At 37.6% G+C, this 15,328-nt stretch overlaps 1 protein-coding gene and 1 long non-coding RNA gene across 5 annotated transcripts in view; one reads left to right on the top strand and one right to left on the bottom strand.

Moving 5' to 3' along the window:
• Window positions 1–15,328, top strand: part of LOC126864386 (prickle planar cell polarity protein 3-like) — a 126,831-nt gene that overhangs the window by 91,089 nt on the left and 20,414 nt on the right. The window contains exon 1 of one of the 4 annotated variants that reach the window (XM_050615686.1): window positions 12,174–12,643. The exons of the other annotated variants lie outside the window; for them this stretch is intronic. Coding sequence (XP_050471643.1) covers window positions 12,174–12,643 — 470 coding nt within the window. Of the gene's footprint in view, window positions 1–12,173; window positions 12,644–15,328 lie in introns of those variants that run through there. 4 annotated transcript variants of the gene reach the window in all.
• LOC126864656 (uncharacterized) lies at window positions 71–13,951 on the bottom strand. Its single transcript, XR_007689276.1, has 6 exons — window positions 13,551–13,951; window positions 12,595–12,785; window positions 12,273–12,504; window positions 11,353–12,182; window positions 6,879–9,761; window positions 71–6,740 (listed from the first exon to the last, which is right to left on the bottom strand). It is a non-coding gene; the product is annotated as an uncharacterized LOC126864656 (long non-coding RNA).

The following is a 15,328-nucleotide window of genomic DNA, read 5'->3' as shown; positions in this document are numbered from 1 at the left end:
TGTGTGGTTAACTGTTTTAGAGAAATAGGAATTTAATAGGAGTAATAGAAGAAGAATTTGCATACATATGTAGGTTAGGTTCCAGTTAATCCATGAAGAAACCATTTATTAAGATATGCATATGTGTGTCTTGTCGTCAGTACTTGTCAGTAAAAGTAACAGTCTTCCCAACATAGAGCACTTAACGGTTCGATGACAACGGTTCATTATAATACAGCATAGAAAACATTGATTATTAGAGAAATCTGTTTGTGTACGCGATTTCAGCGTGTTTAAACAGAAGTTTTCACGAGATGTCCCGATATTTATTGGACAAGATAGGTAAACCGGATCACGAGCAGACCAGAGTTATCTTAGAAGAATGAAAATAGAGAAATAACCCAACGCTCCGGGACAAGGTTCACTGGGCGCAAATTTCCATCATCCTGTCGCTCTGGAGAACTTTTCCCTTCTTATCCTTTCTCTTCTATCCTCGTCTATCGTCCCTTCTCCTCTTGCCTTTACATCGTTTCGTCAGTTGAACATTACGATACCATCGATCTCCTCCGATCTGTATCCAGATAATTTAATTGAGAACACAGGAATTTAACACTTTCAGAGAGAGTTATAATCCACAATGTACAATGCCTGAATAATGTAGAGATATTTATTGCGATAATAAATTCCGTTTTGTAATTGACAGTTTGCCAAAAACAATGTAGAAACCATTTGTTGCATTTGTAGCATTTTTTAAAGAATTATATTCTTATGAAGGTGTAACAAAGTATTATAGGGAATTTAATTATACATTTCGCAATATATAACTATAAATTTGATTGATGAGAGTATCGACAAATTTCCGTAAAGCTTTCTCAAGTATTTATTCAGAAAGCATTCTACAATTTTCCCTAGTAGTATAACCAACCGTAAGCCCCACAGGGAATTTTTATAAGGACATTGAACTTCCTCTCTAACGATACAGACCGTGCTACACGCAAACAATTCTACTACAGATTCCAAAACTTGTTTCTCCAATCACACAGCCAACCGTGCCATTCCAATTCCCTAGGGAATTTTATCGAACATTCTTCGCATAGTTACCCGTGTAATCACCAAAGAACTCGACCAAATCCTCGCTGCCAGAACTTTACAGGGATATCGTCTTTTCTAACGCAAAAGATAGGTTCAAAGTTCAATCATAAAACCTCGACCGTAAGCCAGGAACAATTTGAACATTCCAGGCTAATAGCTGCGCGTCGTGGCTTGCGCGTCGCGATTTCATTAATTTAACTCTTCCCCCTTTCTCCCTAGGTAACTTTGTACCGTTCACAGCCCCGTAATTCCACGGAAATGATCAAGCTTCTTCCACCAACCTCCTGCTTCCCTCGTACCGTTTCGTATACTGTAGAAGGAAAGGATGGAGAGGCCAAAAGTACAGATAGAAGAAAGAGGAACGTCCTGCTAGTGGAGGCAACGAAACCGACAGGCAGAACTGATGGGTAGTTGGTCCTGTGCCGTGGATGAACTCACGTAGGTTCGAGTATGCCCTGTCCGAGCCATCAGCAGATGGATTCCAACCTACAATCTGCATAATTCCCCGACTGGATTTCCTTATATACTTGGCCAGCTCGCTCGCGCCCGATGGAACTCCACTTCCATTAACAACTCCTTTTTGCGTTCCTACCGATCGCGTTTGGACCTTGAGGCTCGTGCAGTGCTTCTCTCACAGGCGGAACGTATTGTTTACACCACGCGCTTCGAGTGTCTACGATTACACGGCGCGATTCGACCTTCGATTTGAGGTTAGGATGCGGTGTGCTTTTATTTGGAACGACTGAGATTAAGGAATTGTAGTACATTCAGTCAATTAACGGCATTTATTTTTTATGTTCTTTGTAATTTTCGAAGTTTTTGGTGGGATTAAATGTGAAACCTATTGAGTTGGAAGTACTGATTTCTAGTGATTTTTTAAACTGGTAGAATGCTAAATGTAAATAATAAATTTGGGACGAATGTTGGGAAGAATTTGAGTACATAATATAATTTATAATATTTAGAGCTTCTGAGTGAAAGTATTCCTTTTTTCAAATAGTCTTAGAAAGGTTCTATCTTAATTAAAATTCTGATCATAGGCTCATGTAATATGCATTAAATTAGACACTTTATACATTATCATCTTTGAAGATCTGAAATCTAGAATATGGACAGCTTTTTACAATCAATTATGTATCACTTTGAATTCAATAAATAAAAACGAAATATCAATGTATTTTACGATACTATAAATGCATGACAAGGAAATATTAGAAATATTTGATGAATAAAATTGAAAACGTGTTCCGTTTATGTAAGGTGAGTCGACAACAAGAAGTTAATAAATTCACGAACGCTCAACGTTCATGGGGATTTATTGCATATATCTAATACGGAGTTTCGTGGCAATTACGGATAGGAGTGGTTTGATGTAATTATGGTGATCATGATAAATATCCGCTGTATCCTTTCTCTCATGAAACCTTTGGATAACTGAAACGTCGCGTTAGTTGACTATTGCCGTACATGAAATGTTTGTATCCTTGACAATTTTTTAATATTATTTTAATTTTTATTCCTAATAACTTTATAATTTCAATTATAATTGCTTATATGACAAAAGATAGCTAGTTTTAGTTTAATTTAGAGGATATAATTGTTTTATTTTGTTTAATTTATTTCGTTAAATATTTTGTTTAATTTATAGCACATAATAGCTTTGACTTTTTATATATGTACTTATTTCTTTCTATATCTTCAATGTTCAATATTACCAGATATTATTTTAGCTGAAATTTAAAAGAAGGACATTTAAGCCAGATTTATTATTTATATAAGCTAATTCGAGAATCTATAACAAATGCAAAAAGAAAGATATAAAAAATTCTTGTTAACCATAAAGAGTTCTCCAGTGTCCAACTATAGAAGTACAAAAAGAAAATGTTTAATAAAGACCAGATTAACCTTCTCCATCCTTTCTGAACAAGTTTCCCCGGTTAAGAAGTCGAATCGCCTTGTTTGTATCCTGACGAGCAGAGAACTGTCGAGTGTCGACGTAACAGGGGCAGGGGGGGAATGGCAGGATTTACAAATATTGAAACAGGCCGCATTCGAGCAGCTACTATTGACGGAGCAGTCGAGGGTCGAGTTGTTACCGGTGTTCCTTTCGAGAAACCGACTTGGTTCCGTGTGCACCTCTGCCTCGGGAAGTCGTAATGAGCAGGAGAATGCTCGTGGGAACCGGGGGAGGGCTGATCGCATAAGCGCGGGAAAGAAAGTGCGCGCACACATCACCGTGGATTCACAATCTTCATAAATTAAAACAGAGGAATTATACTATAATTGCACTATTATGGAACTGCCTTAACGATAATATGTAAATGGAAATTAAATAAGATTCGATAAGATTGTAGTTTAAAAAATGTAAGATGGTAAATAAAATTTGAGAGTTTGACGAATGATGAACTTAGATTGAAATCTGTTTTAGGCTAGAAAATTGTTTCGGGTACGACATTGGTGATTGGATACGTAATTTGGGGCAGAATATAGGCGGAATGGAATATTTAGTAGCTTAAGGCGGTTCACAACTCCACCTACTTTAGGCGGCAAATACTAGTTCCATTTTTATGATATTAAGGTTAGAATAAGTCCTTTTGTGAGTTTTGAGTCTTCCAAAATTTTTCTAATGAAGGTAATAATTTTTCTAATCATTCTAATTAAGAACTACTCTGTTTGATATTTCCATTAGGTATAATAAGTATTACTGGATCATTCAAAATATCGTGAAAAGAAAAGTGATTTAACACATGACTTAGAATCTGAAGTTCAAGTGATGCATTTATGAGTTCTGCAGATGCAATTGCGAAACAAAACTTACAATAATAATGCTGTTACATGTACAGGTTAGAAACGCAAACTCGCATGTTGAAGAACCGTAGCCGTTAACAAGTAGAAAAATCATAATTTCAAGAGAGATTAATCCTCGACTGTTCTATACCGTCAATTTGCCCGACCTCAATACTGCACGGTACTAAAAACCGGACGTTCGAACAGAAAATGATCTCGGAGTAGTGTAAAAACCATCATCCATTGACTTCTCCTTTCCGTAAACAGACTCGAACGATTTGTTGATGACGCATTTCCGGTGTACGAGGACTACAATGATTCTTCGGAAAGATTCTGCCCTCTTCTATAATAGTAGACTATTATCTCAGGTCTGTCTAGGACAAGAAATAGCTGCATCGAACAATTGTTCGTCACCGTAATAAATCTTCAACAACTAGACGTTTGAACAAAAGGAATCGACGATTTTTACAATTTTTTAAGCTCCAAATTTAAATAGGAAAGAAATCATGTTGCACTACTAAATATTTTTTCAGTATCTATGCAGCTGTAAACCTAACCTTAAACATACAGTTCAACACTTTAATTTCTGTTTAGAGCTCACCTGTATCAAATCACACACACAAATAAACATAGAGCGAGAGAGAGAGAGAGAGAGAGAGAAAGAAAGAGAGAATAGTTGAATCACATATACACATATGTATAATGGCGTGACTGATCAAAAGCAAAGAATACATTTCAAATTAAACACCATTGTGACCTATTCTGAACCTGGCTACTTATGGCTCACATTATTAATCAAAGTATAATCAACAAATGAAATTAAAGAATCATTTCAGATCGAATGCACAACGCTTGTTAGATACAAGGAAAGAAACCAGTTCCCCAGGACGAAAAATTCCTCGCGTGTCGTAAACTGGTGGCGACCGTGCTAAATATAAACGCGGGAAACGGAGGAAAACGTAGGCCGGTCACCTCATAGCGAAGTTCGGTGATACACCACTGGATATTCGGCTTGCACCAGCTGTTTCACTAGACGACAGGTGTAGAGGTGGAGAGGAGTCGTTGAACAGTTGGAATCGGTGAATCAAAGGTCAACGTTGAGTTAGATTTTATTTCCTGGAATAATACTAACGTATTTCTCACTTCGTTCCAGATGTTTAGCTAAAAATAATAAAGAATGACTATGGAACAAAATTGTAGAATCAATGGACTGTTTTGTTTTTACTGTATTTGTTGGAATGAAGTTGAAATTGGGAAGTATATGTGTATATATGTATACACATATAATTGTCACTTACCCTGTTATTCTGAGAACCCAGGAAGTGCGCTTCAAATACGATACGTTATGTATTCTACACGTAGTGTTTAGTGTAGACTATTGATTCATTCGTTGAACAATGATCATTAGATTATTACAACATGGTTCTAACGTATGTAAATAAACTTGTACAAATCTCACAGAATAAAATTTGTGAATATATAAGGTAGAATTGGGAATAACAATGAGTAGTCGTCGTGAAGATAACGTTTAAGTATTTGTGTGATTTATGTTTAGTGAAGTTTAGACGATTAATGCGTTGTCCATTAATGCCTATCTCAATAGTTCAACATTGGAATCCAGTATAAAACCAGTAAAACCAAAAGTAAAAGCCCAGAAATGTAGTATGTTTAAATAAAACTGAAAGTAGCTGGAAAAGTCGAGAAATTGTGGGAAAGTCTCGCTGTCACGGTAACCTAGAAATTCAAAAACCATCATTAACTCTACCTTCTTAACGTAAAGGTATAAAATATCTAGATCTAAATTAGAATTTAAATTCTAATCATTTGAAACCAAAAAAAAGTTTCTATATACTCCTGAAAATTTTGTCAATCCATTAATAAAATGTTAAAATCAATAAAAATAATTTATAATATTATAAAAAATCAGGAGAATTTTCCTTTGATTCTTCAAATGTCAGAAAATCCGGGATAAGGAAGTAAATACTCCCTCAATCTTAAACTTAAACTTCTATATAAAAAGGTAACCCATATTTTATAGTTATGAGAGATCTTTCGTTGATATATAGAATCACGGAAAATCCAAGATAAAAAAACCAGAAGAATTGCAAATTGCTCTCCTCCCAGCTCGTGACACGCACGCATTCGCAGCTCGTTAACGCGGAGAGCAGTCGCGGCTACCGTATAAAGCTAGAACGGCAGCGGTACTCAGATCAACGTTGTCGATGATGGAGGATCTCGGTCGGATAGAGTGAACGCCTTCGGCGCGGAGGTTGAAAAGTTCGAGCACTCGGTGTTATGCGTGGAAGAAGCATAAGAGATTCATCTGCATAACAGTTAATAATTCCGGTACATGGTGTGCCTTGTACCGGTTACTACACGGTGTTCTCGCGCGCGTATGCGCATGCGCATGCGCATAACCAACCAGGCTTCTCTCAGACAATCGTGTGCCACCTGTTTTAGTAGAGTGTCAGAAGCGATCCTGTTACTTTAGGCGTTAGAAATATTTCCTGCTGTTAAACTAATGATACAGTCACCATTTTGTTTGATGGGATATAGAGATGAACGCTTTTTGAATAGTAGATCATTGAAATGAAATTAATGAATTAGGAATGAAAGAGCTAGACCACTAAATTTGTGCTGTAGGTTATCTATTCGAGTCTTCGAGTAAAAAGATTCAATTACAGAGATGCGCGTTTCAATTGTCTAACAGAATTTTCAATCTACCTTGAACTAGCGGACCATTGACGTCTGAACCTCTGGACCGATAGAAAAAGGGTAATTCATAACGGCAAAAAATTGATTGAGGAAACCTTCATCCTTTTCAAATGAAGGAAATGCTTGGAATGATTGAAGGAAGACGAAGTACAGCTTTGATTGAAACCCTGGTGGTGAGGTAGCTGTTTTTGCTGAATCCCTTGAAATAGAATAAGCCATACTACTTCACTAATACAAACAAACGTTATAGATATTGGATCAGAAATTTTATTTCTCAATTACCGAACATGGTGATTAATTAAAACCATGATTTTACATCGAATCATCGTCTCGTTTAGAATCATACTGTGAACCAGAAATGTTCGTCAATTCCATGAACGATAAAAAGCTTGAAAGGGAACAGCAGCAAAAACTGTGATGTGGCAGTTGCCACTAAGCAGCTCGATGAAGACATTTCTCCATGGCATTCTCGGAAGCGAATGTCCTGGCTGAACCAAAAAGAGATGTTGCAACGTTGTATGCCTGCCCTCTGAATTAAATTAAGTCGTCAATTTCGATCCACCCTTTTAATCGGCTCTTCGACGAACGAGAATCGAGTCAGTATCTCGGCAGCAACTTATCATGTACTGAATCGTTTGCAAACCACCATCGATATTTCTGCTAAAATATCTTTGATCTTTGATACAATAAAGATCATTAGTGGCATGTACCCTTATGGTAAGTTCTGTGGAGGAAAGAATCTCGCTGAATCGCAGTCGACCTCTACAGTAAAGTAAAAAGTAAGGAGGAAATGAAATTTGCACGCTATGGTTGCGGTTATGTTGAGCGAGTGAGGTTATGGAGACGTTAAAAGCGCTAACTTCAAATTCTCGAATATAAGGTCGACTGTAGTTACTAGTACTAGCGAAATATCTGTAATTATGGACAGACAGATATATAATAATATTTAATGGCTATATGAGCTTTTTTGAATTGTACGAGATAATTACGTATTAAATATATTTTTTGTAATTTGTAAAACATTATTTTTAGCGAGGAAAAGATATCAAATAAAGATTGACGAGAATACATGTTAATGAAGAAAATTGATTTATGGACATTTGCAAATGAAAGGTTTTTGTCTCGGTTCGCTCGTTCTTCTAGGCATTAGAATGCACAAGTTGTTCGTGTTATATGCTAAAAACCACTGCCGAAGATTAGTCGTGTTACTCAGTCGTTATCCAGACATCGTTGCGACTTCTTACGTATGCATGATGTGAAATCAAAGAGAAGCAGCGTGAGCAAATGCTACTGGGTATTAACAGTTCGTTCCAGATGCAGCTTTATGTTTATGCATCTATTTTAACCTCAAGTCAAACGGAACGGACAGCGTGCCATCATAAATAAGGAACTCCAACTGTAAGTTGCGAATCTGCCTAATTGATGACCAGTAAACAGAAATTTCTCCTCCCAGTTCATTTTACCAGAAACAAAAAATCAATTAATAACAAAATACAAAGATTGCTTTTGAAGAAGAGGTAAATTATTTAAAAACGTATTATATAGTTCCCGCTTTATAGCCAGTAAGAATAAATGCTAAGTCAGGCGTACACCTTGGATATTACCACTTCTATAGGATATTAGCTGTAAAGTAGAGGGGACAAAAACTCTATGCTTATTGGCTGAGCATAAAATCGCACTGTGATCCTTTCATGATAACGCAGAAGGTGGGGATAACCGAGTAGTCGCGAATACTCACGATTACACCTTTCTCTAATCTTTGGACAATTTTCTTACAGAATAGATGTTACTCTTTCACATCCTCCGTAATTTTAAATTCCTTTTCTACATTTCTCCATGTATCAGCAAACAGCATGTTAAACAGATATTTGTCAGAGAAATAAACGGAGAAGTTGTGACTTAATTGAGCCGAGCATGATTCATAGCCAGTATTATTATCACAAACCTATACTCCTGGAATCGTCCTGAAAAATCATTCATGTGTATCGCGGTAAAATAAGCAGAAAGGAGACTAGAGGTTTCTGCTAATCCATGCTTACGATTGAGTGAAACGAGAAACGGTGGAATGTTGGAGAGTACGGTAACGATGATTAAGCGATTTATGTCTCATTGGCGGCGGATAGTCCGTATCATTAGGGACGATCCGAGAATCGAGTCCGGAAAAGGACTCGTTCCACTTGGATTACGTAAGAAGGCCTATTGCAGGTCTCCTTGCCCAATGTAACGTTCAGAAATGGATCAGGATTCGTTCCAATGTATTCAATGTTTTCTGATACAGAGAATCGTTTTCTACTAATTGATTAATTAACTTTTAATTAGGAACACCGTTTTGAATAATTAGTTTGGACATATAAGATACGCACTGCATCGTGATTAACGTTTCTTGGTAAATTAAAAATTTGCTGAAACTGATTACGCTTTACCAATTTGGTTAATGAAGTGTTAATTAAAACCGCGCTTTTTGGCCACTTTACTTGGGAATTTGGAGTATGTGTTCGGGTAACGAATTCCCATTAAGTTTAAGACTTTCCTGTAAAAAGACTCCTGGGACCTAATTGAATATCAATTAATTTGGTAGCACTCTGATACTCGAATGCGAACGAGTTTGAACTCAAGATTCACGATGATGATATGTAAATCTGAAATCCATCACGTGTTGTTGGATGATTAATTAGTCTCTGATAAAAGTCAGTAAATAATTTAGATAAATATGTAAAATATGAATTTAAATATAGATTCGAGAGAAACGTAGGAACAAAAGGACTGCTGTATCCTGTTTTCGGTATTTCTTATCGATTAATGACCAATTTATAATTAACCAGTAATTTTACACCATCTCACGTTAATGAATTCGTGCGTATGCGTCTGTTCGATGCAATAAAAGATCCAATAGAATAGTTTGCCGATATACGAAGCAAAATGTTCCGGTTTTATCGAGGCCATCTGGTTAATGGTCGATTAATAACCAATTAACATCGCATTTCCAAGTGAACCAGTCGGTTAACGATCAGCCAAGAACCATTACCGTGTTTCTTGGGCAAGGCGAGGGCATCAAGTGGATATACTCCAGAAAAACGGCAGCGTCATTACGACGAACATTTGCAACCACTTGCAGTGAGCCTGCGGGACATCGCCAACGACGAGGCTATGTTTGCTTCTGCAGTCCAGTTTACGTGTCACTGAGAGTGCTGAAATCGTTGTAGATAAATTTAGTCTTCTTTCTGTCGTAAAATAGTAAAATAGTACAACATGGTAGGATACCTAACATGCCCAGATTAGAAGGGGCAATTAGAATTAGAATTATGGCAATTGGAAGAGTACATTGATGTTTGATATTATTTTCCATGTAGACAAGATTCTAGAGAAACTTTATGAACCTAACCTCCATTTCAGCGTAAATTAATCTAAGACGACAGAGCTCAAGATTTTGATCTAATTTATACAAGTGAGCCGTGCCAGTTTGAAATAAGCATTAGAATCGTAATACACTAATCTAATCTAAAGCTGAAATAAAAAAAGGATTTAAAACAGATTCTCATAGACCAAAGAATATCAGAAATTCTATAAAATCCATTTGAAACTCTTCAACTACACCCTCTAACTAATTTCTGCAATATCAAATAAAAAGAACAATCCTCAACTTCAAACCCAGAGAATACTAATCTAACCCAGAGCAACAAAAATCACCCCTGTATTGTCCCCAAAGAAACGTTCCTGCATTCTCCAAGGATATCCACAAGAGAGAATCGATTCGGGCGATAGCGTCGTAGCAGATTATAGCCTCGGGGTGCGGTTGTGGTCACGGCACGCACAGTCCCTCGTGGAACGATGCTGGACCGACATGACTGGAGCGCGCGCGCGTACTCGAACGGGGCCCTTCGGCGAGGCGTCGGGCCCCGACACGCCACACATATTAGAAACGAATATAAATATATCGGGAAGCTCAGCAGGGCCCGCGGCGTGGTGGTGGGGACAAGCGAGCGCGTATTGGCGGCGTGGAAGTTACACGCAGCGGCGTAGCAGCTAGAGTTCGAGAACGGGCCCTCGTTCCCCCTTCCCTGAAGCGGCTTTCCAGCCGAGTAGCCGCCTTTACCCCGCGCTTCTCCGGCTGCCAAGCGGTCCCAGAGCACGCTCAGTGTCCGCTCGGCCTCAGCACGCCCGAGTAGGAAGGACGGAAACGCCGCTTCTAGAAGCTTTTTAACGCGTTCACGGACCGGTCACGATACTGCCGCCAATTAACCCCGTGAACCTTCTTCTCACTGTTTATTCCCTAATGTCCTCGAGAGTTTTGTCATTGTTTTACCAAACATCAATTAAGTTAAGTGAAGTTAGGGAAGGTTCTAGTGGTGGTGTTTGACAGTTCATCGTTGATATCCATTTTTGTGATTCCGTGATAAATTATTACGGTCAATATGAGCTGCTTTGAAAGTTTGTCGGTGGTTCTACTGCATCGGTGATTGACAGGATGAAGGTATTCGTGACTTCGCTCTGTCAGACTGGTCCCGGAATAGACTGACACGTCGCGTGTCAAGGCTTCGACGTGAATCGAATCTGATCCGTAGGAGAGGACGACTGAAGTGAACGGCGATCGGAAACTGACGCTTAAGAGAGTTAGGTTGTGTGAATCCTAGACGAAGAGAGAAGCAGGCCGATCAATACAGAGATCGGGTTGGAGAATCCGCGTGAAACGTTATCGTTCGCCTGATTCCCTTTGTACGTTCGACCACGGTGCCGCGTATTAAAACGTTAATCTCTGGCTGTACTACCGGTTATACGTACAGATTGCCTCTCCCTCTCCTTTCTCTTGCTCTCTTCCCATTCTGCACATTGTACGCTCTTTCCCTCTCCCCCTTGGTTTAGTTCTCTCTGTTCCTCCTTCCTAGCTGCATCTTTGTCTCTTCTTTTCCTCTTCATTGCCTACTATCTTTCCTCCTTCCTTCCTTACGACGCTCGCTTTCTCCGTTGTCCCTGTCCCTTCGACGCGTCCTTGCCGTATCCTGGAGAATCTCTTGGTGTTCCAACAGCGCGTGCCAACCCGAGGAACTGAAAAAAACATGGTACACCGTCAGCCAAATGCCAATACCACTTTTTTGGCTCTTTCAAAATGGTTAAAGTATTGAGTAAATGGCAGACTTGGAGGAGCCACCGAGTTTTTTAGTCCTTATGAAGCATTGGGTCGATGATGACATGCATAGAATCGTGGACTTTCGACGCCTGGCTCTTCCAATCTTAGGATTCCAGACACGATTCTGTAAGACTGTAAGAGAAGTCATGAGGAAGAGACGATATACTGTTGACTAGGATCAGGCAGAAATTAATTTCAATACATTAGCATTCATCAGCGATAATAAAGTTACTCCTATACTGATAGTATACAACAACAAAACATAAGAACGAAGGTTTTGCTACTAGAAGAGATAATGCTTCATAATGACTGACATCAGCCCCCTCTAAACGAGAACAAAAGATGTTAACTTACATACATCAATTATAGAAGAACAGTTATTCCAATGCTACTTTCAAATTGCCAAGCGAATATTTCTTGGAAACCAGCAACAATTCAGATGGCATATTTACATGGGTCAACTCCTTAAGAAGTCATGTCAAGTCTAGCAAGAAGACGGAAGACCTCAGTGCTAGGCTCAAAAAGATGGTGGCAGGGTGGCTGCTGGGCCACCAGGAGCCACCAGGAAGCTTACCTCCGTAAACTATACGCCAGGAAAAACGATCAAGTTAACAAAATTGACGATGAATCTGCCAATCGACGGGATCTACCCAGTAATTGGACACCTGGCACCGTCTACGAGTTACCTTCCACCGATGAACATTATTTGGATGCTTTTCTGAGGAATCGTGAAGATGGAAACGAGGAAGATGATGTGGTTGGTGTTATGGTCGGGTGTCCAGCTTTGGCTACAACGAGAGCTAGCCCTACGGAGAAGTGCGTGGAATATCTGAATGGTGCTCACGACGTTGCTGTGTTTGAAACCGAACGCAGGATCACAGGGGAGCCAGTGATACCTGATTGTGGCTCCTTGCATTCGGGTTATGATGTCGCCGCCTCTGCAGAGTGAGTTGATCTCGTTTTGCCGATTGGCCTGTTCGAGGGAAAGTTTTTTGGCCGGTAGCCTGCTTGTGATACGGGTGTCGTTTTAGTGATCTTGTTTTTTGGCGAGCTGGTTATATTCTTCAGAAGAGTGCGTGGAGAGTGGCTGAGAGGTGTTCCGTGTTATGTTGATTGGTGTGAAAGGTTTGGTGTTTACATTTTGTTGTTTTACTAGGGAAGGATATACATACGAATTCAAGTTGGATAACAAATTTTTTAACAGTTTTGGTAATAAGCGAGTATTTTTTAATACTTATTGGTGGTCCGTTGGTTTAAGATTCTTTTGGTTGAAATTATATCTCTGCTCATAACTATCTGCATACTGCGTTATAATCTTGCTAAAATATATGAATCAATGTTAATTGAATTAATCGTGATAGTCTTTGTATTAACCTAAAGATAAAGAGATTTCATTTTCAAATACTACAAAGTAAACTATTACAATTGAAATGAAGATTGACATTTGGCTCATAATATTGAAGGTTAGGATTACGTAGGATAGTTCAAAAAAACATTAGAACATCAGAAAATCATCTATTAACTTGAGTCCACTATAGAAAGTTATCAAGTTAAAGTACCAACTAATCAAGCAATAAGAACGAAACAAATCAAAGCATCATTAAACGTTCATAATATTAGACATGGGAAATACTAGTAGAAAAAAGTGAAATTAGCACGTTCCGCGTTTCATTGACCACACCAGCAAAGTGTATACTGTTTTCCTTGAACGTAGTCAGATCAATCTCCTACGGAATAATGTTCGCACTTTCTCGGTGAAAATGAAATTCCTCCCTTTCTATCTCACACAGTGTTTTGATCATAAGTCGAATGGATCAGTTTTTAAATTACGATAGACTAGTTGATGTCTTACGTCTTACAGTCTGGAAGCAGTATGAAGTTGCGATGAGAACAGATGCTTCTCCGCTGGTTACCGTGTAATCAGGCCTACCACTCGCTGCCAATTCATCGTCTTTCATGCAAATAGGGTTTCTTGTCGTGCCACGAGACTTTCTCTCTCTCACTTGCAGGACATCTTAATGATATACTGCCCTCTAAATTGCAACATGCATACTTTTCGTTTTGAAAGTGAATCAATGCTATATTCTCGTTTTTCTCCTCCGTTTCTCCTAATGGGAAAAATGAACTAAATTGTGTGTAGGTCTGGTTTTTTTTAAGTTGAGAGGTTATTAATTGATATTGAACGGAAATTACTAGATGTCGGTCTTATAGTATTTCTGGTTGTGAAAGTTAAGAGATATTAATTTTATTCTTAATTGCACACGTATATTTCTTCTTCTCTTTCTTTTTTTTTTTTTAATGAAAATTAAAGGGTTTCTTTATGTTCGTTGATTTTATTTTTCACTGCATTTAGTTTCCTTTTTTTTTTTGGAGTTGAAATTAAAGGGTATACTAATTTTCTTTTTGATTATGTACTTTTTTTTTTAAATTGATAGGTTTGCGAAGCGATCGAGGTCCTTCCGTTTCTTCGAATTGATGGGAAGCGAATTTATCGCTTCCTGTGGGAAAAGAATGTCTTCTTGGAACGCTACTGCGTTTATATGCAACATGTGTAGTGCTACTATGAATTCTTGGTTGCAATGTACTCGCGTAGAAACATATTTAACACACTAATTAGTTCTAAATCAAACATGTTTCTATTAATTGCACTGATTATATTTAAAACTATTCGTTTTAAAAAATCATGTATATATCATTTGTTAACATATTTCAATGTTAATAGATATCTATTTATAATTTCTTGTGGATTGAAGCGTTCATCACATTATAGCTTCGTTCAGAAATGTCTCAGAATTTAGGGCATATTACTAGAAGTATTTCAATACTCTGCTTTTAGAAGACTTAGATAGTATTTAATTTCTTCAATGTAAGAGAATGTCAATGATTTTAAATTTACGATCAGCGATAGTGTTTCTGCACCAAATTAGAATGTTTCTGCATAATCAAATTAGAATGACCGGAATTTTTTCTAGCAATTACATGTAATGAATCCGATTTGTATGGTTTTATTGCGAATTGTAAAATTGAATTAATATGTCGCCTTTATGAGCGAACTTTCCATCCAAGGAACCATATAATTTGTACTTTCTGTTTAGGTATGCGGAATCGTAACCTAACTTATATTTAGCATTATGTTAATTTGCCAATTAGAGCATTACTTCATTAATTGGAATAATCATTCCACTAGAAATTCTTAAATACTTCGAAATCAGTTAGAGTGTTCTATCTTCAATGCTTTATTATTAATCTGTGTAAAAAAGTATCAATAATACACTATTCTGTAATTTATACATAACCTATATTAAATTACCTATGTTGGTCAAATTTATAAATTTCCATAAATATCGAATAAGTCAATCTGCAACAAAATCAGGAAATTTCTAAAATTCATGAATCTAAAATATGACCTCATAGAATGAAAATAAAGTTTATTTAAAATAAATTTACTGTATAAACTACATAAATTTGCTAGGTTAGAAACCTTACACAGAATAAAGCTATAGAAGTATACAGGGTAGGACTAATGGTAGTGCAACCGGGCAGAGAGTGATTTTAAATAAAAAAATAAGAAAACAATTTGGTATAACATTTTTTCATCTGAAGCATCGTTTTCGAGATAATCGTCTTCGA

This window comes from Bombus huntii, chromosome 1 (genome assembly GCF_024542735.1).
Source record: "Bombus huntii isolate Logan2020A chromosome 1, iyBomHunt1.1, whole genome shotgun sequence".
NCBI classification, from domain to species: domain Eukaryota; kingdom Metazoa; phylum Arthropoda; class Insecta; order Hymenoptera; family Apidae; genus Bombus; species Bombus huntii.
This window is presented reverse-complemented; position numbering and strand designations above follow the sequence as displayed.